This window comes from Trichoplusia ni, chromosome 26 (genome assembly GCF_003590095.1).
Source record: "Trichoplusia ni isolate ovarian cell line Hi5 chromosome 26, tn1, whole genome shotgun sequence".
Lineage (NCBI taxonomy): Eukaryota > Metazoa > Arthropoda > Insecta > Lepidoptera > Noctuidae > Trichoplusia > Trichoplusia ni.
In genome coordinates this window covers 2,689,893-2,715,234 of record NC_039503.1, presented here as the reverse complement: position 1 = coordinate 2,715,234, position 25,342 = coordinate 2,689,893, and the positions used below count along the sequence as shown (strand labels likewise).

General features: G+C 37.3%; 1 protein-coding gene across 1 annotated transcript; it reads right to left on the bottom strand.

The window, feature by feature from the left end:
- Positions 1-3,918: 3,918 nt before the first annotated feature.
- LOC113505604 lies at positions 3,919-24,963 on the bottom strand. The gene is made up of 28 exons (XM_026888389.1): positions 24,768-24,963; positions 23,831-24,042; positions 23,297-23,389; positions 22,642-22,767; positions 21,973-22,119; positions 21,428-21,552; positions 20,703-20,859; positions 19,677-19,771; positions 19,072-19,240; positions 18,475-18,721; positions 17,865-18,031; positions 17,003-17,226; positions 16,397-16,601; positions 15,788-15,925; positions 14,909-15,002; positions 14,362-14,460; positions 13,582-13,690; positions 12,782-12,925; positions 11,957-12,083; positions 10,895-10,992; positions 10,319-10,531; positions 9,163-9,301; positions 8,073-8,297; positions 7,180-7,287; positions 6,385-6,511; positions 5,862-5,976; positions 5,441-5,560; positions 3,919-4,184 (listed from the first exon to the last, which is right to left on the bottom strand). Exons 1-28 carry the CDS (start codon positions 24,829-24,831, stop codon positions 4,028-4,030), a joined length of 4,044 nt encoding a protein of 1,347 aa, XP_026744190.1. The 5' UTR covers positions 24,832-24,963; the 3' UTR covers positions 3,919-4,027.
- Positions 24,964-25,342: the final 379 nt, after the last annotated feature.

Below are 25,342 nucleotides of genomic sequence, written 5' to 3'. Positions count from 1 at the left end.
TATCATTTTAGTAACTTAACTTACGTAGGAAGCAAGCAGGTAATTTTAAAATATACTCATTAAAATCTTGAGCCTTAAAAGAACCGTGCAATGATGAAATGTAATCATCCTCTATTGATCCTTGTATCTAGCTATTTCTTTTTCCCGCATTTAGTCATTGTGTCGCGTGTTTCACAACCATTCAAGTCACATGCACAACGACACCCAGACTCAGGACAAGCATTCGTGGATCACACAAGTGCTCGTCTTACGCGCAAACAGTCGGCTATCAGTGCAGTCGCTATAAAGCCCTGTAATATAAATATATAAATGTGTAATATATAGTTTGTACGTATAATGCGGTAGTAATAAGTTGCTAAAGCACTTGTGTTATGGAATTCAGATACAACGAAGGTACCACAAACACCCAGACCCGAGACAATGTAGAAATGCGAATTTTTACATTGGCCCGACCGGGGATCGAGCCCGGGACCTCAAACCTAGCGACACCTTGAAACCGGTATAGATGTTTGTTCCTTTTGCACACAAAAACCACTAAACGGATTTAAACGAAACTTGGTATACAGATAGTTTATAGCCAATTTGACGCACATAGGATAGTTCTTATCCCTATTTTATGTTCCCGTGGATTCATTTTCGATAGCGGGATTGTCGCTGGCATCAGATATTAATTTCTTAATGTAGAAATAATAGTAACTACCCTCATCATCATCAGCCTAGCTTTCTCCCAGCTATGTCGGGGTCGGCTTCCAGTCTAACCGGTTTCAGCTAAGTACCAGTGTTTTACAAGGAGCGACTGCCTATCTGACCTCCTCAACACAGTTACCTGGGTGACACGTTACTCCTTGGTTAGACTGGTTGTCAGACTTTTCAATCTTCTTTCTCTCTGTAAAGACTGTCAAAGATGTAGGAATAACAGCCGGGACCCATAATTTAATGTGCCTTCTTAAACATGGAGAAACTCGTTATGACAAAGATGATCACCCATCTACGGACCAACCGCGTCAAGCTTAGCCACGAGCTCCTCAATAGTAACTGCCCCAAATAAAGCTTCAGCCCCACGTTTAAATAATTAATGGGTAATTAGTAACAACATGAAAATGAACGAATCGGTTTATTATTCATAAATTTAATGTTCAATGTGTTATGTCAGTTATCGTGGTAGTCTTGTGGTTCTATGGACGGATTTGTATGCTAAAAGGTTGTAGATTCGATCCTGATGCATCGGGAGATCATATTTCTCGCTGTGGTCTTAGTAGAAAAAGCTGTTATATCTAAAAAACATACAAAGAAAATAGCTTCGAAGTCGCCATTGCAAAAAATCTAAATTCCAGTGCTATTTATAGCTTGATGTCTGGCCTGTTGGTTAGTGGTTAGCGGTTATAAGTCGTGGGTTCGATTCAAACTCAGAACGAATGTTTCTGTGATTAGCTATCATTTGTTTGGCTAGGTGTAATTTATCTACAACTAGCTGTTGCCCGCGACTTCGTCCGCGTGGTTAGAACATATAAGTTATGATTTATACCTGCCCTGTTTTTTTCCACATTTTCCATTGTATCTTCGCTCCTATTAGTCGCAGCGTGATGGTATATAGCTTAAAACCTTCCTCGATGAATGGTCTATTCAATACAAAAATATTTTTTGCAATTTGAACCAGTAGTTCCTGACATTAGCGCGTTCAAACAAACAAACTCTTCAGCTTTATATTTTAGTATTGATATACGTTCATTAGGAAATATGTCTATAATCTGTCTACTAAACCTGTTACCTACTACTTCAAATTTTTCTTAGATTGAGATTTAATGGCGTTGATAATTGTAAAACATAAAAAAAATCATTAACTTTACCTACTCATAGTATTAATACCGCCACAATATTACAACATAATTAACAAAAGCAAAACAAAACATAAGACTTCCTTTGTAAAATTAAAAACTAACTCGACCGTGAAACGATCAAAGGCACCTTGTCTATGCTCGATCGAAAGTATAAGCCGATTAGTCTCTGGTCGCTCAACTGACCAATCATCGGTCGAGCTTAAGAGTTCTCTATTTAAAATTATGCATCGTTGTTAGCCAGTCGAGGCTTAGATGTCATCGTGTGCACACGCCTTGATCAAAGGGTTGTTTATTAGTCGCTCTATTAAAAATTATGTTAAGGGGTGTTTTTAAATAACTTGTTTGTTTATTCAAGTTGATTTTCCGACCTATTTCTTGAGGTATTCATTTTTTTTAATAGGGGATTTTATTTTTAAATCTTTGTAAGGGTTTTCTGCCTGAAACCTACTGAAGGACTGTCTGTTGGTCTGTTATCAGGCTGTATCTCATGAACTGGGACAGCTGGACAGTTTAAATACAGCTCATGGATGTTGTAACTGTTATATTAAATATTAACACGCCTTAAGCCTATTTGTACGAACTTCTTTTATAGTAATAGCGGCAATATAAATATTTTTAGCTATCACAGTTCATGAGATTTAGCCTGACAGATAGACGGACAGGCAGCGAAGCCTTCGCTATTTCCTTTTGCTGTTTTTACTACGTAGATGCGGAACTCTAAAGGCAAATTAGTGTCCTATAAATGGAAACGGTAAATAAAACCAAAATTCTATACTCTAAAAAATATAATTTAATTTAAGTTAATATTGTTAATGTATAGGTAATTACGCTAAGCAATAGAGAAATAATAAAATATAAAATTAATAATATTAAATAGTGAAATTAAAAACTATTATTTTACAATCATTAAAAATGTTATAGAGGATTTTTACAAATAAAAAAAGAACTTAAAAAGTATGGAGTTAAACCTAAACTATCTTAAAGAGATTATACACGGTGATTTTTTAGTCGTCTTACAAAAGCAGCCCAGTTCATGTATCCGACGTAAAATACCCCTAGGCCCGATTATTATTTTTTTATCATCAACTAAGATAATAAGTACGAAGAAAAATTAAACAAGAGAAATCTGAAATATACTCTTAAAAATGATAAAGACGCCGCCGCCAGCGCCCCTCAACAATGTTACAAGGCTCGGACCGCGTTCGCAACAGAGCTGTGTTTCTAAAAATCTACGAATTGCATTATAATATTGAATAAAAATTGCATTTTAAATTTATTCAAATCTCATAAATACCCATTATTTTATCATGAACGTGTTCTAGTCATTGGATACAAGAACTGGGCTGCTTTTGTAAGACGACTAAAAAATCACGGTGTATCTAATTATAATACGTATGAATATTAAATGCTTATGAAAAATACAGGAAGCGATTAGTACTATCAAAAAAACTTCATTCAATAAAGTATTTGACAAAAAAAAATCTGTAATGTCCGTCACACAGATTTATCAAAAAATTGAACACGCAGTTTTCAATTTATCACATCATTAAAAAGTGAAAAAGATTAAAACCACTTAAGATGATGTTATATATGGTAGTGGGGGCTAGTAACATCACTTGCTAGTAAAAAGCGTACTGGTAAGTGACGTCACACGAGATTTTATTTCACTGTATTCCCTTGATTTTTTGTGTACGAGATGAAAGAAAAAATACGTATCCAATATTTTTTAGAAACCTGTCTGATTGACACAACAGTTCTTTTTTGCCAAATACACAATTATTCACAAAATAAATCCGTTATTATGCTTTTTTTTAATTAAGACTAGGTATGAGACATTCTTATCACGTCTGTCATGTAATTTAGTAAATAATTATATGCGTAGAATTACGGCTTTTAGTTCGCACAGATACTTGACATTGCCATTCAACGTGGCACTGTTTATATGCAATATTATGGGTCCAAATGACAGCTATTACAAGTTCAATTAAACAAGATCTCTTCAGCCAGACCGAAGTTAAAAAATAACCAAGAATAAGGAACTCCACTTTCTTGAAGTCGTTAAAAAACCACAATACTCATCCAAGATCATATTAAAAAGAAAAAAATTAAAAGAAAAATAAGCGTCCTTGTTATATACCATCCTTTCTCGCTCAGAACATTAGAAAGAGATGCAACATTATATCCTCTATCTAACACTGATACATAGTGTGCACGTTGGTACAGAGACCGCAGACTGTGTCCAGGTATATGTGAGGTACCAGGATCACCAGCTCCTGCTGGTTGTAGAAGACCTGGAGGTCGGTGGAACGGGAGACGATCTTCACCGTGTTTCTGATGTGGGTTACCCTGTAGAAATAAAAGATAATCTAATTATATAAAATTACTAGCTGACCCAGCAAACGTTGTTTTGCCTAATAAATTATTTCTAGTTATATGTATTTTTAATGCCACATAATAAAAAAAAACAAACGATTTCGTCCAAAAAATAAAATATTTTTTTAGTGTCTTATCACTTAGGGGTATGAAAAATAGATGTTAGTCGATTCTCAGACCTACTGATTACGCATATAAAATTTGGTAAAAATCGGTTAAGCCGTTTCGAAGTACGGTAACTAACATCGTGACACGGGAATTTTATATATTAGATCTTGTGACTGTGTATCTCATTGAAGTATTCTGATGCGACTTGATTGATTCGCATGAATTTTTGTGTGCACATTGGTTAAGTCTGAGAATCGGACAACATCTATTTTCAAACCAACAACATTATGTTAATTTCAAGAAGTACATAACTCGTTTAATCGTTTGGTCAATTTTTGATCGAAGACTAGACCAAGAAATACTCTGCATTAGTTTTTACACTCGCATTTTAAAATTGAGGACTTATTATGAACCAAAGTATTCTGGTTATGGCTAGTAGAGTCTATAACAAGTTACCAAATAATATTAAAACAATAGTTGAACTGCACCTTCTGAAAAACAAACTACAATCTTTTTTAGTAGAAAAGGCATATTATTCTATAAATGAATACCTAAACGATAAATTATAATATTTTACAAGTATTTAGTACACATTTCTTACTGGCTGTAACTTTAATATTTTATGTCACTAAATCAGTAATAATATGCACTGAATAACAATAAGTCACTAGCTAATTTTAATAATGTGTAATGCTGTAGGTGTAATTAATAGTAATGTGTAATTGATAAAAATATTTAATTAGTAATAATGTGCAGTTAATAATCCATAATGTGTGATTAATAATAACATGTAATTTTAAGTTACTTCAATAGAACATTTGCACACCATTGCAATGGTCAAATACAGTGTTTCACAATTATTATTTTTTTACCATCTGTGTATTTGCACATACCTGTATTTAGCAAATAAATGAATTTGATTTGATTTGATTTGATTTGATTAAAAGAGACTGCGACCCCTGAGTTTGTTTCGACATTTCTTCTCAGGGTAGTCAGATAGGAAATGTCGGCTCCAGCGTTCTCAAAAAGATACATATAAAAGTGATGATATATCCTAATTGCAGACTTAATTTCATCATTTAATTTTTTAAGATGAAAAGAAAATAGCTTTAAAATCTCACCAGAAATGGTTACCACCGTGACTGTTATCCATCACCATCTGATCATCTTGTATCTTCGCCAGGATATAGAAACCACCTGTATACACCTTAACTCCATCCTTCACTCGTATCACAGCGAATCTAGAAAGATTAGGACAAAATTAGTACACCCTGTAACCCTTGCAGGCCTGTCAGACACCAGCGGGATTGTCTGAAAAGGTTACCCTGGCCCCGGTACACTAAGGGCAAAGGAAGGAACATGGGTGGGATTTTAAGTCTGACACTCCCTTGAGCTAAACCCAAAGTGGGAGGAGTTATTTGATGATTTCTCATCAGAAAAATGGCCTGAAAACGAGCATTGATCACCACGCTCGTAAGCCCCACGTTGGGCGCCAAATTACAAAGCCTACTTAACTGGCCTTTTTCAGTCAGTTCTACTTACTTAGGGGATTCAGTGCAATCAGCCAAAACTACTGATTCTGCACAGTCTGACGTCATCTGATGTCTTGAACCTCCGAATAACAGCTGAACGAAATTATCTTGGACTCGGCATTCACCTGAAAATATTTAAAAAACTAAAGTCAATTTTATTTGTTATTAATGGAAGTTATTTTGTGAATAACTTATCTCATAACCTGTTTAATCTTAAGATATTATTTACATCGATGACTAACAACTTAATTGATAATAGGTATATAAATAATGTGTCAAGTTGTTTGTCCGCGATGGGCTCCTAAACTACTTTATCGATTTCAATCAAATTCGCACACCGTGTGCAGCTTGATTCAACTTAAAACATCTAAGTGTATAGTGACTATATTATTTTCTTGCAATTCATTTATTCATAACTAACCGAAGTCGCGATTTATAACCAGTTTTTGTTCCTCTTGAAACATTTTCAATTTTTAGAAGATTTCTTTCAAAAAACTTTCTTTCAGGCAAAACCTAACAATACTTCAACTTACGATACAATCCCAAAGTCTTCATAATCTGCATGTCTGTCCAACTGTCCAACAGCCACGCGAAGTTGTCAGATTTAAACTGCATATCAGCGCCCTTGTTCACACTCACCGATGCTAGACCGTTCCTCTCCTGAGGATAAAACGTTACTCATATAAAGGATAAAAGTTTTATAAGAGTTTATTACTAATTTACGTTAACCAGCATGCAATGACCAGTCCTTGTCTTTATGAGGCGCGGAATCCTCATGGGCACCCTAGGAGAGGCAACGGCTGTGTATGAAGGATTGCAACGCATTGCCATACACCGACATAAAAACGCGGATGACGTAGCACGGCGGTTCAGGTTTAGTCAGTAAAAGTCCATGAGGATTCACCCGCCTAAACAAAAAAAAAAAAGGGGCGGGCAACGGCTAGTGTCTTTTCTTAAAAGAAAGGATTGACATTTGACGTATATCATAACTGTTCACTGCGAGCGATTTCAGATTCTAGTATATATTTCGAATAACCTGGATTCGATGACCTTGCAATGTGAATCTTAACCGTGTCTCAGTAGTGTCTTACAATAATTTTATTAAGAAATTACAAATAACTTTAGAAACCCACAGTACTTTGCCTGCGTTGGGATCGAACCTCATGAATACAAATCCATGCACAAAACAGCAAGTCCTTCGCAATTGGTTCATGTTTAATTTTTTAAACAAAAATGACAATTTTTTTTAAATTTTCTGGTCTGTGTCAAACACATTTCAAATTGGACTGGCCTTTGGGTACAGAATGACACTAGGACTAAGGACATACCTTGATAACGGCAGTCATGTTGAGTGGCTCCCGACTGTAGCTCCTGACGAGCTGACCAAGAGCTGTCTGCGTCACGAGATCCGACTCCAGGACTCCCATTTCTGATAGCTAAAATACACGCGTATTTATCGGGAGCTATTTATCTTGTAGCTCTTACTGGATGCGAAAGGCAAGGGAGAGAGGCGAGTGTAAGGGTTTAGGAGAAGAAACTATTAAAAACATACGTAGATTGTCAAAGACATTTAATTTTATTGTAAAGTGAAACGTGTGTAAGCCCTTATGTAATTTGGTACTAGAAACAAAGGCTATTTTTATATCTAGTTGGATCCTGTTAGATTGGAAGCTGATTTGAATATAGTTACAAAAAGATTAGGATAAACATTTAAAAAATTGTTTTGAGCTCATAAGTAGGTACCACTGAATTTTTAATATTTTGTATATTATTGAAATATGTATGCCTTCTTTTGCTGTGCCCTAACAGGGTCCATAACATTGTACCTAGCTTTAAGCCTTTTTTATTAACATCTTTTGTAACATTATGGAATGCAAATAAATATATGAATATGAATATGAATTTAATTACTGACCTAGTTCCCTTGGTAATGCGACTTTGTCTGGCTAATTATCGCAGGTTCATAAAAACAGTGTGAAGAATAAAAACCATTGTTTGTTCAGCTCATTTTAAAACTGTCTGGACTTTAAAAGAGAATACGACCCCTGAGTTTGTTTCGACATTTCTTCTCAGGGTAGTCAGATAGGAAATGTCGGCTCCAGCGTTCTCATAAAAAGACATGTAAAAGTGATGAAATATCCTATTTGCAGAATAAATGATTTCATTTCATTTCAGCTATTGCTGTTGTAAAAACACTAAAAGAATTGTTTCATATACTCACATTACTTCCGAAAATCTTGACTTCAAAGTACCTCTCGAGCTTCCCATACAAGTTCTGCGGAACCCCCTTATACTTCAAGGTCAATTCGGATGCGGGCCCAGATTCGAAGCAATCACTCTTGTTGCCAGAGTAGGTCAAGGTCAGGTGACCTTCGTAGGATGCCGGGTGGATGGAGATGTCCTGGTCTGAGGATGCGTGACTGATGTCTTGCTCTCGAAGACAGATCTGGAAAGATTTTGGTTTGGAATTCAGAGGTGTGATGTGATGAGAAATCGTGATCAAAAACCAGACCAGTATAGAACAATAGGGATGATGACAATTTTTTTTGCAGTGTCCGTCTTGTAGGTTTTTCTATAATAATGGATACGTTTTTTTTAATTTGTCCCGCAAACATAAATTTACCAAATTACACTGAATGAAACTTACGCGTGACGTCACGATTGAGTATAAATTTTACCATATCGTTACGTCACAAGCCCCCTCTCCTAAACTTTAAAGCAGTTAATCTTTGTCAATTCTAGTTTTTCTGAAAAAGGAAAAAATACGTGTCTCATACTTTTCTATTATCTAACTGAGGGACTAATGAGATATTTTCTTTTTATACCCAGTCATCATCCCTATTATAATAGTTAATCCACAACTTCCACACAACGCCATCTATTCTCAAACTAATCAAAGTTTGTATTATGAGTACTAGACAACTGATAAACTTACTCATATATTTTTAAATACGTACATAATCTAGATAAATAACACTCAGATATAGAACAAAATTAAATTATCGTGCTCATGTCACAGTCATTTGTTCTGGGTGGGCATCAAACCCACGACCTCTGGTAAAGCATTTAGGATCACTAACTGCCAATATCAGTCGAATAATATTACTGAAGTTTAGTATAATTTCCACCTTTATGACATACACACGACGATACAAATACAACATTATATCAAAAATCACAAATTTTGAAGTATGTTTATCAGTTGTCTAGTACTCATAATACAAACTTCGCTTAGTTTGAAACTAGATGGCGTTGTTTCAGCTTTCAGACCTAATTACACATTAGAAGTTTTCTATTCTTATGCGACTTACTGTCCATTCCTTCTTGGTAACATTATCATTCCCCGGTTGAAGTCCATGCACTGTCAGTTGTATATTCGCGTTGCCTCCAGAATTCTCTATCTTGGTTACAGCTTCCATCTCAAAGAAGACCTTTTTTGGTTCTGCTTGGCTGAAAAATAGTCCAAAAGTTTGGATCAATTTTTTTTCAGATTAATTCAAAAATTCTATCTTTCTCCAGTTTTCTTTAAGTAGGTTTTAAAAGAAATTGATGAAGGATAAAACCTAAGTATAAGTGGCCAAGTAACCGTTAGTGTAAGTTGATGTAAGGTAGGACAGAGTTTATTATAGTTATACATTTCACGCCATTATACGCGGTCAAACCAAGCGTATAACCGCTGATAATGAGCACACTCAATTTCAGCCCCGGTGTAATCATGCAGCTATGCGGTGTTGGCGGACAATAGGCGGACTTGTGCAACGCAGGGTTTTGTACCGTTCTTTAAAGTTTATATATACACCGTGATTTTTTAGTCGTCTTACAAAAGCAGCCCAGTTCATGTATCCAATGACTAGAACACGTCCATGATAAAAAAAGAATAGGATAGGAGATTTGAATAAATTTAAAATGCAATATTATGATGCAATTCGTAGTTTTTTAGAAACGCAGCTCTGTTGCGAGCGCGGTCCGAGCCTTGTAACAATGGCGAGGGGCGCTGGCGGCGGCGTTTTAATCATTTTTAAGAGAATATTTCAGATTTCTCTTGTTTAATTTTTCTTCGTACTTATTATCTTAGTTGATGATAAAAAAATAATAATCGCGCTTAGGGGTATTTTACGTCGGATACATGAACTGGGCTGCTTTTGTAAGACGACTAAAAAATCACCGTGTATAAACTTACGGTATAAATAACTAGCAGTACCGGCGACGTCGTCACGTCGTTAACAAGAAATGCGTTATTTTTATAAAATAAAACTAGCCTCAGTAACTCTTTTTTTCAGTAGCCATCTGCCAATAAAAGTTCCATCAAAATCGGTGCAGACATTTAAGAGATTTGTCCCAACAAAAAACACCCAAAAATGTTTTTTTGGAGTATGTACTTGTACATATGCATGTAGTAAACACTGCTTATTTCAATACTACAAAAACAAATTCCAATTTTATCTACATATAAATAGAGATTCATACCTATAATAATTCAGTAACAATGACAAATCAAACTTCGTCGTATCCTCGTTAACGCTGACATGGTTCAGCTGGACCTTCATCAGCAGGACGTCGTTCTCTGTCTTCATGAGGTGCTGGGGAGGCAGGATGAGGCCGCATGACCCTGAGGGGGGGGACGTGAAGAGGAGGATGCTGTTCAGAATGATCAGGGATGGCTGGATTGAGGTCAGGAAGCTGGAAGTAAAATATGTTGTTGAAATAAGTATAATTTTAAAATTAAAATGTCTCATTTGTGGTTCTTGGAAGTATCATCACCATATTTTTCCGTTAAATTTATTGTTTTCTCTTTTTTTCATGTTTTTTTTTGTCGCGGGTTCGATCTTCATGTAGGGCAAGCATTTCTGAATCACACAAATGCCTGAGACCAGGTCTTTGTGCACGTGATTTGTATGTTTTTGCAACACCACCAGCGGGAGATGTTAAAAAATAATTGTTAAATAATAACATTGGAATTATCTGCTAGTTATTGTTTTTTTAGTATCTAGCTCGTCTATTCAAATTATTTTAATCATTATTAATATTCAATTAAAAACTTACTCATAATGATTCGTTTTGGATGTAAGCAGCTTGTCTAATACCTCAGCGCCAGTCATCGGTCGTTCGCAATCGAAGAATACGCTGTTATTATCTATAGCCTGTAATGAAACGAATTTAGATCATTACGCTAAATAGCTAAAAGCCCCTTTTATCCCCTCCTTTCAATCTTTTTTTTCCAGTTTTTAAGAAGCTATGTCCTTTCACAGGCTTTAACCTACTAGGGCAGTAAATTTCATTACAATTGGTTCAGAATTTTTGGCGTGAAAGCGAAATAGTCAGACAGAGATACTTTCGCAATTACAATTTGAAGAGACTCGACCCTATTTAAACGCGTACATAGAGACACAGGTCCAACATGTAGAAGGGGTCCATTCTCTTGAATAAGACCGGAGTTTTATTTTCCCTACGATTTTATACACTCCCTTTTCTTGTTTGTGCGTCGTTGATTGGATTTTTGTGACTCAATTTTGAGGAACTTCCCGATAAGCTAGCAGTCTGAAAATGTTCAAACTTAGTGACAATGCAATTTACAACTATAAAAACGACTAGGCCGATTTTGATAAAATTTTAATGGAGTGATGTTTAAAAACGTGGGTATTTAGATTTTTTTAAATCTATTAATAGGGATGATGACTGGGTATAAAAAGAAAATATCTCATTAGTCCCTCAGTTAGATAATTGAAAAGTATGAGACACGTATTTTTTCCTTTTTCAGAAAAACTAGAATTGATAAAGATTAACTGATTTAAAGTTTAGGAAAGGGGGGCTTGTGACGTAACGATAGAGTAAAATTTATACTCAATCGTCACGTCACGCGTTCATTCACTGTAATTTGGTCAATTTATGTTTGCGGGACAAATTAAAAAATACGTATCCATTATTATACAAAAAACTACAAGAAGGACACTGCAAAAAAAATTGACATCATCCCTATTAAGCTTTGGATTCGGAACCTTAAGTACTAATAACAATGATTAACAGTACTTGAAACAACGTGCTTTAAGAAAATAACACCAATGAAATTCTCGTACATTCATAAGTGTATGATAATAATATACTTACCGCCAATCCATCGTCTCCAGCCGTGACTGTAGACGTCGTTTTCAAAGATGATGTTTCCACAGCTATCTGCGCTCGGGAGTGCATCGCGACGCCACCCTGTTGTGCACCCGGGTTTGGCCAGGTTAGCCTGAAATAACATAAGACTGTCAAGCATGTTTGATTGTTTAAACAGTTGTTTCAATGACCTTAAAGTTTAATTGAATAAATGCTGCTATATCGGAGGTCTAAGGTTTGTTTTATGGACTAGTTTGGGTGATGATCACGATTATTTGTTCTGTGTCTGAATGTAATTTATCTGCAATCCCTACTAATATTATAAGTGCGAAAGTATTTCTGTCTGTCTGTTACGCTTTCACGTCTAAACAATTGAACTGATTAAAAAAAAAATTGGTACAGAGTTGGAATTGACCTTGAGAAAGAACAGGATAGTTTTTATCCCGGACTTTTGAAGAGTTCTCTTGGATACGCGACATAACCGACCTCGATGCGGGCGAAAAGCTAGTAGCTCTCATAGTACAATATTACCTTAGTTTGAGACTAGATGACGTTTTGCAAAAGTTGTGGCATATTATATATCATTTATTTATGATCAAATTAAAAATTTAGTTTTTTTATTATATAAAAAAGCGACATCCACATTAACGATATGAATCCTTGTGTCGCAGGGATTTTGAAATGCCCAATGACACCCAGACTCAGGACAGGCATCGGGATTACACAAATGCTTGACCTAGGATTGAACCTGCAAAACGTCACGCACTGTGGGCTTTGGTGACCTCAACCACTCGGACCGAGACGGGCTCATGATGATGATGATATACTTACTCCAACAGCTGGTCTGGGTAGGAGTAAGACACATTGAACTTCATCGGTAGATGAGCGACCAGCGACTGCTGTATGCGCGCTGAGTGAAGCGACTGTAGAAGCGGCCCGTGGGTCGACAGCGTTGTCACTGATGTGCCTTGGTATCTGAATAAGATTAAATCTATTACTAATATATAAAGCTAAAGAGTTTTTTTGTTTGTTTGAACGCGCTAATCTCAGGAACTACTGGTTCAAATTGAAAAAATAATTTTGAGTTGAATAGACCATTCATCAAGGAAGGTTTTATGCTATATTATATCACGCTGTGACTAATAGGAGCGAAGAAAAAATCGTAACTTATATCTTCTAACCACGCGGACGAAGTCGCAGGCAACAGCTAGTTATGTATAAAAAACACCCTGACACAAAATCAGCATCTAAATAATGGCAAAATGCTTAGGAGAACTCAAAATAGCATCATTTTATTCCCACGTTTCTATACACTTACTTTCTTGCTTCTTTGTCGTTCCGGTTGGATTTTTGCTAATCAATTTTGAGGCACTTCCCGATAAGGTAGCAGGCTAAAATTTTCAGGGTAACTTCAAATCCGATGACAATGCTATTTACAACTATAAAAACGGATGGACCGATTTTGATAAAATTTTAAAGAACATTTAAAGACGTTTTTTGTTCCAATTTCCATTGATTCATCGGCAAATTGTAAATAGCGGAAATCGGCTCCTTGTATTGTAATTATCACTAGGATAATAGGATACACATTTCTGCTTATACCAATAGTAACTTTGGACATAAAAATCTACCTTATATGCAGATCATTCTTCCAGTTGCTGTCCTGCGCTGAGGGTGCTGTCAGATTTCCTCGTATGGATGTGAAGGATAGAATCGTTGACTGCAGACGTATTGGCGTTCCTGGGGCAAAATATTTGAGTAATTAAAACCCATTTTTGACTATTTACGCCTATTGACTGAAATTAGATCAATATGACTTTTTAATGGGAAAGGTTTACCACTTTTCGCGGCTAAGCTATAACTATAAAAGTTAATCGATCACAGGTTAAGCTTGACGCGATCGGTCCGTAGATGGGTGACCATCTTTGTCACAATTAGTTCCTCCGTGTATCGGAAGGCACGTTAAGTTGAGCGTCCCGGCTGTTACTCAAAACATCTTTGACGGTCGATACGGGTATTCAGCAGCTGGAAAGTCTGGATTTAGATTTAGATTTTGAACACAAATGTTTGTTCTGAATCTCGGTGTTCTTCAATGTGATAAGAGATTTTGATCAAAACATCCTTATTGCTTATCTATACTTACTAATATATAAAGCTAAAAAGTTTTTTTGTTTGTTTGAAAGCACTAATCTCAGGAACTACTGGTTCAAATTGAAAAAATATTTTTGTGTTGAATAGACCATTCATCAAGGAAGGCTTTAGGCTATAAACCATCACGCTGCGACTAATAGGAGCGAAGATACAATGGAAAATGTGAAAAAATTCGGGCAGGTAAACCTAAATCATAACTTATACCCACGAGGACGAAGTCGCGGGCAACAACTAGTTTCTCAATAAAAACACAAACTTACCAATTTCGCTCGGTATGTTAACGTCCGTCTGGAAAGGATAGTAAACTATTTGCTGGTTGATATGACTCCCAAAACGTAGGAAGTCTTCAATATAGGCCACTAAAACAAAACAAAAATATTACACGAGTTAGAAAAGTATTAATTTATAAGTGTCATCATGTGTTGCCCAGGTAACTGTGTTGAGGGGGTCAGATAGGCACTCGCTCCTTGTAAAACACTGGTACTTAGCTGCATCCGGTTAGACTGGTAGCCGACCCCAACATAGTTGAAAAAAGGCTATGATGATGACGAGATGATTGGGACAAAACTGTCTATCTGGTCTCATAAAAGATCTCGACCAATATATTGTTTCTTATCTACCTCTCTATGACCCACTGCTGGGCAAAGGCGTCTCCCAAATCTTTCCACGATTCTCTTTCCTGGGTCACTTGAAACCAACCCTTAGGATTTCTCACTGGATGGACCGTTTTTTTTTATTCATTATTCATTCACATAACATGAATTTTCTGTTTTAATATTAATATTAAAAATGCTTAAAGTTACTTACAATCTTCTCCGCTCCCACTTTCGAATTTTGATTGATTCATATGTGTTGCAAATACAGTTCTATCGTGAATCTTTATCACAATGTCTATGTGTACCTGGTGAAAAAGAAAAAGGAAATTACTTGATAGTAACTATCGTGAGAATGATTCATTATTAAATGATGTAACGGTGTACTCACGCATATTTACCGGGGTAGCCCGACTAGTTAGTCAGTTCGACTCGCGATCCCGCCACGTCAGCTCATGATTAAGGACTCCGGTTGGGTCCGAAACTAGTCGGGCTACCCCGATAAATACGCGTAAGTACGCCGTTACATCATTTAATAAGAAAATTACTTCTTTGTTTTCATTGATGGATTTAGAAGCATGATCTAATTTTTCGGGTCCCCGGTCCCCTAGAAGACGGCGACGTTGTATGAGGTCATGGGTTGAAAAGAAAATACGGCTAAAATTTTATGTAATCTTTAATGATATTCCACAACAATCTCACAAGGATACTAGTCTGAAACGGAACACAGCTTGTATTATGAAACCAGAGAGTACAGTACTACTGCTAAAAACGTACATTAGCTATAGAGATAAAATACCAAATGAAACACAGAACAAATAATTGTGCTGCGTATGGACTTTCTTGCCGGTTCTTCTTCATAAGAATGACACTTTGGAACCGTGCAACTAGAGTCAGTAATATAACGTTTTAAAAGTGCCTGAGATACGGCCTATTTGAAATAAAAACTTTTGATTTTGATTTTGCTTATCACACAAACATAAGTCTTGGATGGGAATCGAACCCACAACCTTCGATACAGCAGTCAGGGCTACTAACCACTAAACCGACAGGCCAGTCAAAGAAATCCAAAGAATCTTTGTAAAGTCTTTACCTTATGTGGAACCTTGACAGCCCAAGCCTTCATGCTCCTCAGCACCTGCACCAGATCCTCAACCTTCAAGCTCTTCGTGTTGAAGTTATTGAACTTCCGGAACACGCTGGTGGCGACCCCTTCCGTTATCACGTATACCTGGAAAACATAATAAAATTAAAAGGACGATAGTCTAATGTGATGAGTTCTTCAAGGAGAGTGGTGTAGGCCATAAGGCCAAATCCACTATGAACTGTGCCTGTGTATGTGTAAACAAACACACTGTGTCGCGGGGTCGACCCTCGCCTGAACAAACATTTAATTTTGTGTGATCCACAAATGCTTGTCTTGAGGCTGGGTGTCTTGTGCATGTAATTTGAAAGTTTGTGGACGCCACACAAGTTTGAAACGCCTAATAACTTCAGAATTTCAACAGCAACCCAACTGCAAATTGCAGTTTGAAAGTTGACTGGGCTGGAACAGAACTGCAAACCTTAAGTGCAATCCTATATTACGCCGACGGCACTTGAACTCAATCGAGTCAATTCCATTTGATCTGCAATTTGCAGTTGGATTGCATTTGAAATGCATTCAATCTGTCTGTGGCCTTAACAGTAACATTATACTCACATCAGCCTTAAAAGGCCTCCGTCCACCAGTGCAAAGCTTAATAGCAACGAAATTCGGCAGCACACCCTCAGGGTCTCCCACGCTGAAGACCTGGAGCGACGCAGCGCTGTCCTCCTCCTGAGAGCTGATGATGTAGTTGTGGGTAGCCCAGTATAACGGATCTGGGTTCGGTATTTGGTTCACGATGAATGGTACGTAGAATGAGCTGTGGAGGAACAAGAAGAGATGTTTTTTTGAAGAGATGTGTTAATATTCCATAAAGTTCTAACAACGCCATCTAGTGGCTAATTTAGCAAAGCTTGTATTATGAGTACAAGGAAACTGATAAAAATAGTAACACATTTCTAAATAATTATGTATTTAGACCAGTCGGTCTAGTGGTTAGTAGCCCTGACTGCTATACAGGAAGTCGTGAGTTCGATTCCCACCCAAAACAAATGTTTTTGTGATGAGCACGATCATTTGTTCTGTGTCTGAGTGTAATTTATCGACATGTATGTATTTAGGAACAGATAAATATGTTTATCAGTTGTCCAGTCCTCATAATACAAGCTTCGCTAAGTTTACCACTAGATGGCGTTGTATCAAAGTTGTTATTCTACTCACGTAACTCGGTACCCCGAAAAATACTTATTCGCCTCCAAATTCTTGACGGTCGCGAACCAGAACCGTTTGAGCTGGTTGTTATCGCAGTTCCTGATGTAATTGTGTATGAACATGAAGTCAGATTCCCTGATGTTCGAGGAGCTGAGGAAGGTGTGGAGTGCGATGATGCGGAGTTGGATGCTCTCGGTGTCATTCGTTATAATCGGTAGGGATGTTTCGAGAATCTGGAAGAATTGAAAACTTTAATGCTACAATACTACTTACAAAAAACGACTCAGATTTTATAAAGTTTTCTACGCATATTTATTATACTATGTCTGTCTGTTCGCGACTAAGCTAGAACCGCATAAGTGAATCGATCACAAGTTAAGCTATGCTTGACGCGGTTCGTCCGTAGATTGGTGATTATCTTTGTTATAACGAGTTCCTCCGTGTTTCAGAAGGCACGTTAAATTGTGAGTCCCTCCCACATCTTTGACAGTCGTTAAAGGTAGTCAGAAGCTTGAAAGTCTGACCAAGGGGTATCGTGTTGCCCAGGTAACTGGGTTGAGGAGGTCAGATAGGCAGTCACTCCTTGTAAAACACTAGTACTTAGCTGAATCCGGTTAGATTGGAAGCCGACCCCAACATAGTTGGGAAAAGCTAGGCCGATAATGATTTAGTATATCTGTGAATAGGCTACTACCAAATTTTCAAATCATACGTGATAACGATTGGCTACCTTCCCCTTTTTCTCGTATGGTATATTAACAAATGCATTTTCCCGATTTAGTTTGAACAGAAAGCGTCAGACTTACTTCTTTAAATCCACCTATGTTCTTTTGCCTCTTCTTCGTTGAGTATGTTAGCAATTTTTACTTACTACAAAAGGATCCTCAATTTTCGGGTCTCCTGCCAAAGCCGCCCAGATTCTCTCATGCCGGTTCCTGGTAGGGTCTGTGTGAATGATCCTTGTGTACGAGTCTGCGGAGTATCCGATGTTGCAGAGCCCCTGCAGCCAGATCATACGGTCTAGGTATTGGGGGCAGTCTGAAATGAAGTGGAAAGTGGTTTTGATTCTTTATTTGTGAACTCTAAATCAAACTTTGAATATTATTTGAAATCATTCTTTCATATATTATCACTCTTTTCATTCACGGGTTAACTTCATGAGAAGAGACCCGGTCCTTTTAGGTGTGAACGGGGACTCCAACGTGCAGAGGTCAGAGGCCTTCTTGAGAACTTTAATCTACAATGTGATGGGGTATCTACAAAGGGCCATCCATTGTGATTTCCCCATTTCTTTATTCTTTTTCGTGTTTCAATTGTTGTATCACGAGATCTTTCACAGACACTCAAATGACATGCACGAGACATTAAAAACTAAAACAAGCATTTACTCTATTGAACAATATTGCATGTTTAAAGCGATCTCAGACAATCGGCCAAGGAATTAAAATACAAAATCAATCAAAAACCGACTCTAAACTCACCACTATACATCCTGAAATACTTCACAACGATGTTATCGAAGTAGTCTTGCTTGACTTGTGAGGTTCCCATCGTTTTATGCAGTAAGGTAGCGAAGCTGAGGATACCGGCATGCCTGATGTCCGGGGGGAAGTCCAGACCGAGCTTGCTGAGAACCTCCAACTCCTCAAGAAGAGCCTGGGTAGGGGAGGCCACGTTGAAGGGCAGCTTTCTGATGAGGGAGAGTAGCGCTGCGTCTTCTACTTTTTCCTGGAAAAAGAGAGAATTCAGTTTTTAGGTTTAAAGAGTTGGAAAGAAAGAGAGAAAAGATTTTACGTGTGAAAAGTTTGAGTGGTGGTGGAGTTATGTCTGTTAAAGATAGTCAACAAGTTTCAAGTAAGTTTGGGTTAGGTTAGGTTATTCTTTGTTTCTTTTTTATTCTTTGAAGATATTTTAACGATTCTTTAAATTTCTTGTTAGTTTTTTACACAAAATTCACTTTTAACACAAAACTAACTAAATTGCCATCAGTCAATCTGTTCAGGAGCTATGATTTCACAGACATTTATAATATCCCTGTTTCTTTCGACCCGTAATAAAAACATCAAAAATTCAATCACCTTCTCCTCCAACACCAAGTACTTGATGAACCTGACGCAGGCATCACTCCTGGCCTGAGGAAGGACCTCAATGAAGATGTTACGAGCTGTCTCCAACTCATAGCTGGTACCGAGAACCAGGTCATCGAACAGATGGATCAGGGTCTCGTAGTTCAAACGTGATATAGTACTGAGGATGAAGATGTTTTAGGTTTAGAGAATTTGCGTAAGGCCTGAGCAAAAGTAGGCGTAACATGTGCTTAGTATCGATATTTTTTTGAAGATTTTTTTTATAAAATTATGTAAAATATAACTAATGTGTTTAATAAGGATATATCGGCAGTGGGGTTGCAAATCAATCCTTCAGATTAAGGTACCACGTCAGCTCATGATTAAGTAATCTGGTCGGGTCCGAATATCTTTTGCAAAAACCGTTTGATCATTTAAAAGTGGGTTTCGTTTTAAGACATACAGAAAAGTTTTTGTTTTTTAACTTTTTTAAAACTTGTAAGAAACTAGTATGATACATTTCTAAAATTCAGTTTAAAAAATCAAGAAATAAAAACTGGTTAACCTAATGGTACGTTTGTTTTGAAATTAAAATCAATGGTAATAAGGATACCTACTTGAGCAGATCAATAAAATCCAGGCTGTGTATTAGAGAGGCATTCCTCACGATGTTATCAGCGTCGATTCCCTTACGTGCTATTTTCAGGAGTATCTGGAAATTAAAGATTAGCCTAAATACTTTGTTGATAAAAGAAAAGCATAAAAGCGATAAGTTCATTTAAAATGACATAAAAACAGAAAATTGTCGTCATTGTCATCATTCATCAAAAAAATTGTCATCATCCCTTATAGGGATGATGACAATTTTTTCTTGCAGTATCGTACGGATACGAACGAATATGGATACGTATTCTTTAATTTGTCCCGCAAACATAAATTGACCAAATTACAGTGAATGAAACTTACGCGTGACGTCACGACTGAGTATAAATCTTACTCTATCGTTACGTCACAAGCCCCCTCTCCTAAACTTTAAAGCAGTTAATCTTTGTCAATTCAAGTTTTTCTGAAAAAGGAAATATACGTGTCTCATACTTTTCAATTATCCAACTGAGGGACTAATGAGATTTTTTCTTTTTATACCCAGTCATCATCCCTATTATGAGTAAAGTTAAAACAAAAATGTGTAATTCTTTCCCGTTATTCATATTAGCACATTGAAAAAAAAAAATTTTGAAACTGAAAAAAAATCGGTAGAGAAATTTAAAAATCAAGGCCAGGTTAGACAAGATCTTTATTTTTAAAATTTGTTGTTAAAACGGTAACAGAAATACATCATCTTTAAAAATTATAACCGTCTCGTTTCTCAAGTTATAGCTGTGTGACTAACGAGCAGACAGCGGTGTCTTAATAACAGGGTTTGAAACGGTGAGCTAGCGTATTGGTCAATTCTCAATTCCTCCGGAATATAAAGAGCCCCGTGTACAGCAGTGGCATATTTTCAAGCTGATTTTATGATAATATCAACGTCCATCAGCCCATATTCGTCCACTGCTAGACATAGGCCTCCCCAATCGCACGCCATCGAGATCTATCTTTGGCGTTCAAAAATATAAACTTCAAAAATCGGTACCATAACTTACCTCATAAGTGGTATTCTTCAAGTACCCCTGCGACAGGTTCCTTATTCCATTGGAGGGGTCTCGGAAGTCACTAGCCACATATTGTATGGTGGTCTGCTGAAGATTCATCTTCTCGACGCTACGGGCAGCTCGGTCATGGTCGTAGGAGAGAGAGAGGCTGGAATAATATGGGTGGTTCAAATATTTCGTTTGATATAGAAGTTTTTATGCGGTTATTAGATTCAGTCAAGTCGTTAAATCATCATCAGCCTAGTCTTTTGATAACTATGTTGTGGTCGACTTCCAGTTTAAGTAGAGGCAGCTAAGTACCAGTGTTTTACAAGGAGCGACTGCCTGTCTGACCTCCTCAACCCAGTTACCTGGGCAACACGATACCCCTTAGTAAGACTAGTTGTCAGACTTTCTAGCTTTTGACTTCCTGTAACGACTGTCAAAGGTATGTAAATAACAGCCGGGACCAGCCTGAACCTACAATTTTACTTGCCTTCCGAAACACGGAGAAACTCGACCGACCGCGGTATCTATTGTACTTGTGTAGCCCAATTAATTGGGTTGAGGAGGTGAGATAAGCAGTCGCTCCTTGTAAAACACTGGTACCTACCCACATCCTGTTATAAGGAAGCCGAAATCACTATAGTCCTAAACAGACCAGGCAGATAACGATCCTCCTTTTTTCAGAATTATCTAGATAATGCTAATTTCCCTGTAATGTTATCAATACTCACTCAGTGTTAACCGCTAGTATATGATCATGTGTCTTGTATTGGTAACTGCCGCGGAGCTCAACTGAGCTCAGTCCTCGGAAGTCGTCCACCTCGTACGTCCTCTCCGCTGAAGATACTGAATCTATCTGGAATTGAATAACGGTTTTAGACTTCACAGATAGCCGAGTTGTTGAGGTCATCAAGCCAAACCATTGGTGCGCGACGTACCACGAGTTTGATCTCCGCGTAGGACAAGAGTTTGTGTCCCGCAGCAGGGGACCACATTCTGTGTCGAGTTACACGTCGGCCTCTACACAACAGTAAACAGTGACTTACCAGTCCACATTACTGGCCGGTGGATGCCCGCGGTAGGTGTATGAAGGATTGCAACGCATTGCCATACACCAACACAAAAACGCGGATGATGGTTTAGTCAGTAAGAGAGTGAGTCTGGGTGTCTTTGCGCATGTGACTTGAATGTTTATGAAACCCCCCGCGACATAAGGATTAAATTCCACATTGCAGGCATTCCACTTTAAAAAGAATTGTCTTTAATGGGTACTTACAATAACTCTACCAGTATACTCTGAGGTCCAAGGTACCGAAGACCAGCTGTTCCGGCTTCTAGGAGTGGGGATCCGTCTGCTGGTGTACTTCTTGATGATGCTGCCCTTGGAGAGGTAGATCATAGTGCATATATCATCGAGGCATGGCTGGGAATGGAAGAAGGTGGAAATTATGATTAGAGTAATTTAAGGTATGGGAGAACGAAAAATCGGAGCAAAATTTTTTTTTTTGATACTCTGCAAATAGTACAAAGCTGAATATTGAAATCGCTAAATCCATTTGGCAGCTATGACGCCGAACTAATAACACCCCTTCTTTTTACGTTGCGGGTCAAAATCAACGACCCCCATTTTATTGTAGAGCTTTGTTCAAAAATTAAAAATAATACCGGTCGATACGAGTCGGACTCGAAACATTGAATGCTTTATTCGTAGACAATGGGCACCCATCCAATTTAAGACCAATCCCAATAGTTACTTTATCTTTTATGTATTTGTTGTTATAGAAAAAAAGAAAAACCTCATGTAATCTTCGGACTGGATTAATGGATGTTTTTAATTTTACTTGAAATATATGTATTGATACAAATTTCGTCAAGTCTCTCTTAGTATTTGTAGTTAAAATATAATTTACTTTTGCAGACCACATAATTTAATGAACACGATTACCTCATTAACAGAATAGGTACCACTATTCTTGGTCAACTGAAAGTTAATTGATATCGCCCGCTTGAGGTTGACAGACCACGCCGGCTCCTGTGCACCTACGTAGATGTATTTTATGTAGCCGTTCTCCTGAAAACAAAAATTAACATGAGTAATTATATTATAAACAAAATAATTGTTTTTAGAAGTTTTTTTTAGTAATGTGTAGGTCCTATTTTTGGGAATATTAAATAAGATATTATATACTGCAATAGGTAAACTACTTTAAAAGAAAAATAACACAAGTATTATATGGTTGACAATTTTGTCTTGGTAGGGTAGTTGTATGTTGTCATTTTTCCCCACGTCTTTATACACACTTTTCTTGGTTGTTTGTCGTTCCGGTTGGATTTTTGTAATTACATTTTGAGGCATTTCCCGATGAGCTAGCAGGCTGAAATTTTCAGGGTAGCTTCAAAGCCGATAAAAATGCAATTTAGAAATTATAAAAATGGCCAGACCGATTTGATAAAATTTGAATGGAGTGTTATTTAAAAACGTGGGTTTTTTTATTTGTTAATTATTTTATTATAACTTAGTATATATTATCAACAGACAAGCATCATCAGTGAATATTTTAACTGTTATAAATATTATTACAGTTAATTGATAGCATTACCTGGTACTCCAATTCCCAGGGTTCCTTAAGAAACATGTCTTCAGGTGTCTCGTGATCACGTACGGAACCAAATCCTGTACAGCAAACAGTTTTCTGAAAGCAAAACATTCAAGCTCTTTGACTACACGTATAGCCGAGTGATTGAGGTCACCACGCGAAACCCACTGTGCGCCACGTGTCGTGGGTTTTAGACGGATTAAGCTACACTTGAGGATGGGTAACATCTATGCCTGTACCAGTGTTTTACAAGGAGCAACTGCCTATCTGACGTCCTCAACCCAGTTACCTGGCCAACACGATACCCCTTGGTTAGACTGGTTGTCAGAGTTTTCAAGCTTCTGACTACCTGTAAAGACTGTCAAAGAGGTAAGAATAACAGCTGGGACCCACAATTTAACTTGCCTTCCGAAATACGGAGGAACTCGTTATAACAAAGATGGTCACCCATCTGCGGACCAACCGCGTCAAGCATAGCTTAATCTGAGATCCTTTCACTTATGCGGTTATAGCTTAGCATATCGAGTGATTACTTACAACCAGATTCACCAGTGACATCCTCGCCTTCGTAAAATTGTCGTAGACCTGGATCCTAAGGTTCCCCTCCAGCTGCCAGTACGTGTTACTCTTCCGAGGGTTCCAGGTCCCGCTGGAGACATTACTCTTCAGCACGTACACGTACTCCCGATGCTGCTGGGGGAACAGCAGCTTCAGACCCGTGTCGAGAGTGCTGGAGCATGTTATGGCCACTGGAAAGAGGATAATTTTTAATATGATATAATGTTACACAACTTTCGTACAACGCCATCTAGTGTCAAACTAAGTAAAGCTTGTATTATGAGTGATAGGCAACGGATGAAAACATACATAGTATAGATAAATTACAGACACAGGACAAATAATCGTGCTCATCACACAAACATCTGTCCGGGGTGGGAATCGAACCCACGACCACCGGTAGGTATATCAGTCTGATTCACTAATCTCTAGACCAACAGGCCACTCAGCAGAGATAAAGTTATTGAAAAAAACAGTTGAAATTCTTGTAAAAAAAAAAAGTTTTTTTTGGCCTGTCAATCGACTTATCGGGTATTTTATGAAGAATCGATTTCGGAAAATTATATCTGATCTGTTACGCGTGACAAACAGCCTGGATTTTATAAAATTGAAGATTTTGAGTTTGTCTCACTGCGCTTATCTCAGGAACTACGGTTTGATTTGAACAAAATCTTTTAGTGTTAGATTTCCCATTTTCCCTAAATGGGAAATCTAACCATGGGATTTCCCATTTAGGGAAAATGGGAAATCTAACACTTAAAGATTTTGTAAGGTAGGAAGGCTTAATAATACATAGATTCACTCATTTTGGGCAGGCTATATGATAAGTACCACCACGCTATAATAAATAGGAGCAGAGCAGTAATGAAACATGACAGAAAACCGTGGATGGATAAGATATTAAACAAGTACTTACCAATGAAAATTAAAAATACTTTGATATGCATCCCGAATTTAATCTGTAAAAGAAAGAATCTCATTTTCAAAATCACACTTCATAAATAAATTAATTGTTTATATCTTTACCATATACCAAAATTATAACAAATAAAATGTTACAAGGTAATAATAGTTGCCAGTCTACATCCTTGATTGTGGACGATTATTTCCCACAATAGTCTGTCCCAATGCTGGGCAACTTACCATCCTATGCTATATAGAAACAACTTCAACTATACACATTGCACACATACGACATAGGTCGGACCAAAAATAATTAATTAAAATATGAAGGTAGAACGAGCAACATCTTCTGTCAAGACGAACGCCATCTCAGTCTGCCCGTGACCATCATACCTGCAAAGGTGTCGAAACGTCGGGAACTAAAATCTAAAATTAAACCGCGATAAAATCCGTTTTATTTCAATGTCTAACATTCGCGTAAACCTAAGAAACCTTGGAATCTTTAAATTGCCAAAATAATTAAAAGTAGATAATAAAATAAACTAGACTAAATAAAAAACGATAAATTGCAAGTCGGTTCACAAAACT

Excerpts from the sequence above, each read along its gene's own strand:
- LOC113505604 (XM_026888389.1), bottom strand. The coding sequence starts at position 24,831 with ATGAGATTCTTTCTTTTACAGATTAAATTCGGGATGCATATCAAAGTA. Across the intron at positions 22,120-22,641 it reads GTACCTATTCTGTTAATGAG|CCATGCCTCGATGATATATG; the intron begins GTAATCGTGTTC and ends TTCCATTCCCAG. Across the intron at positions 10,993-11,956 it reads CTGGAGACGATGGATTGGCG|GCTATAGATAATAACAGCGT; the intron begins GTAAGTATATTA and ends GTTTCATTACAG.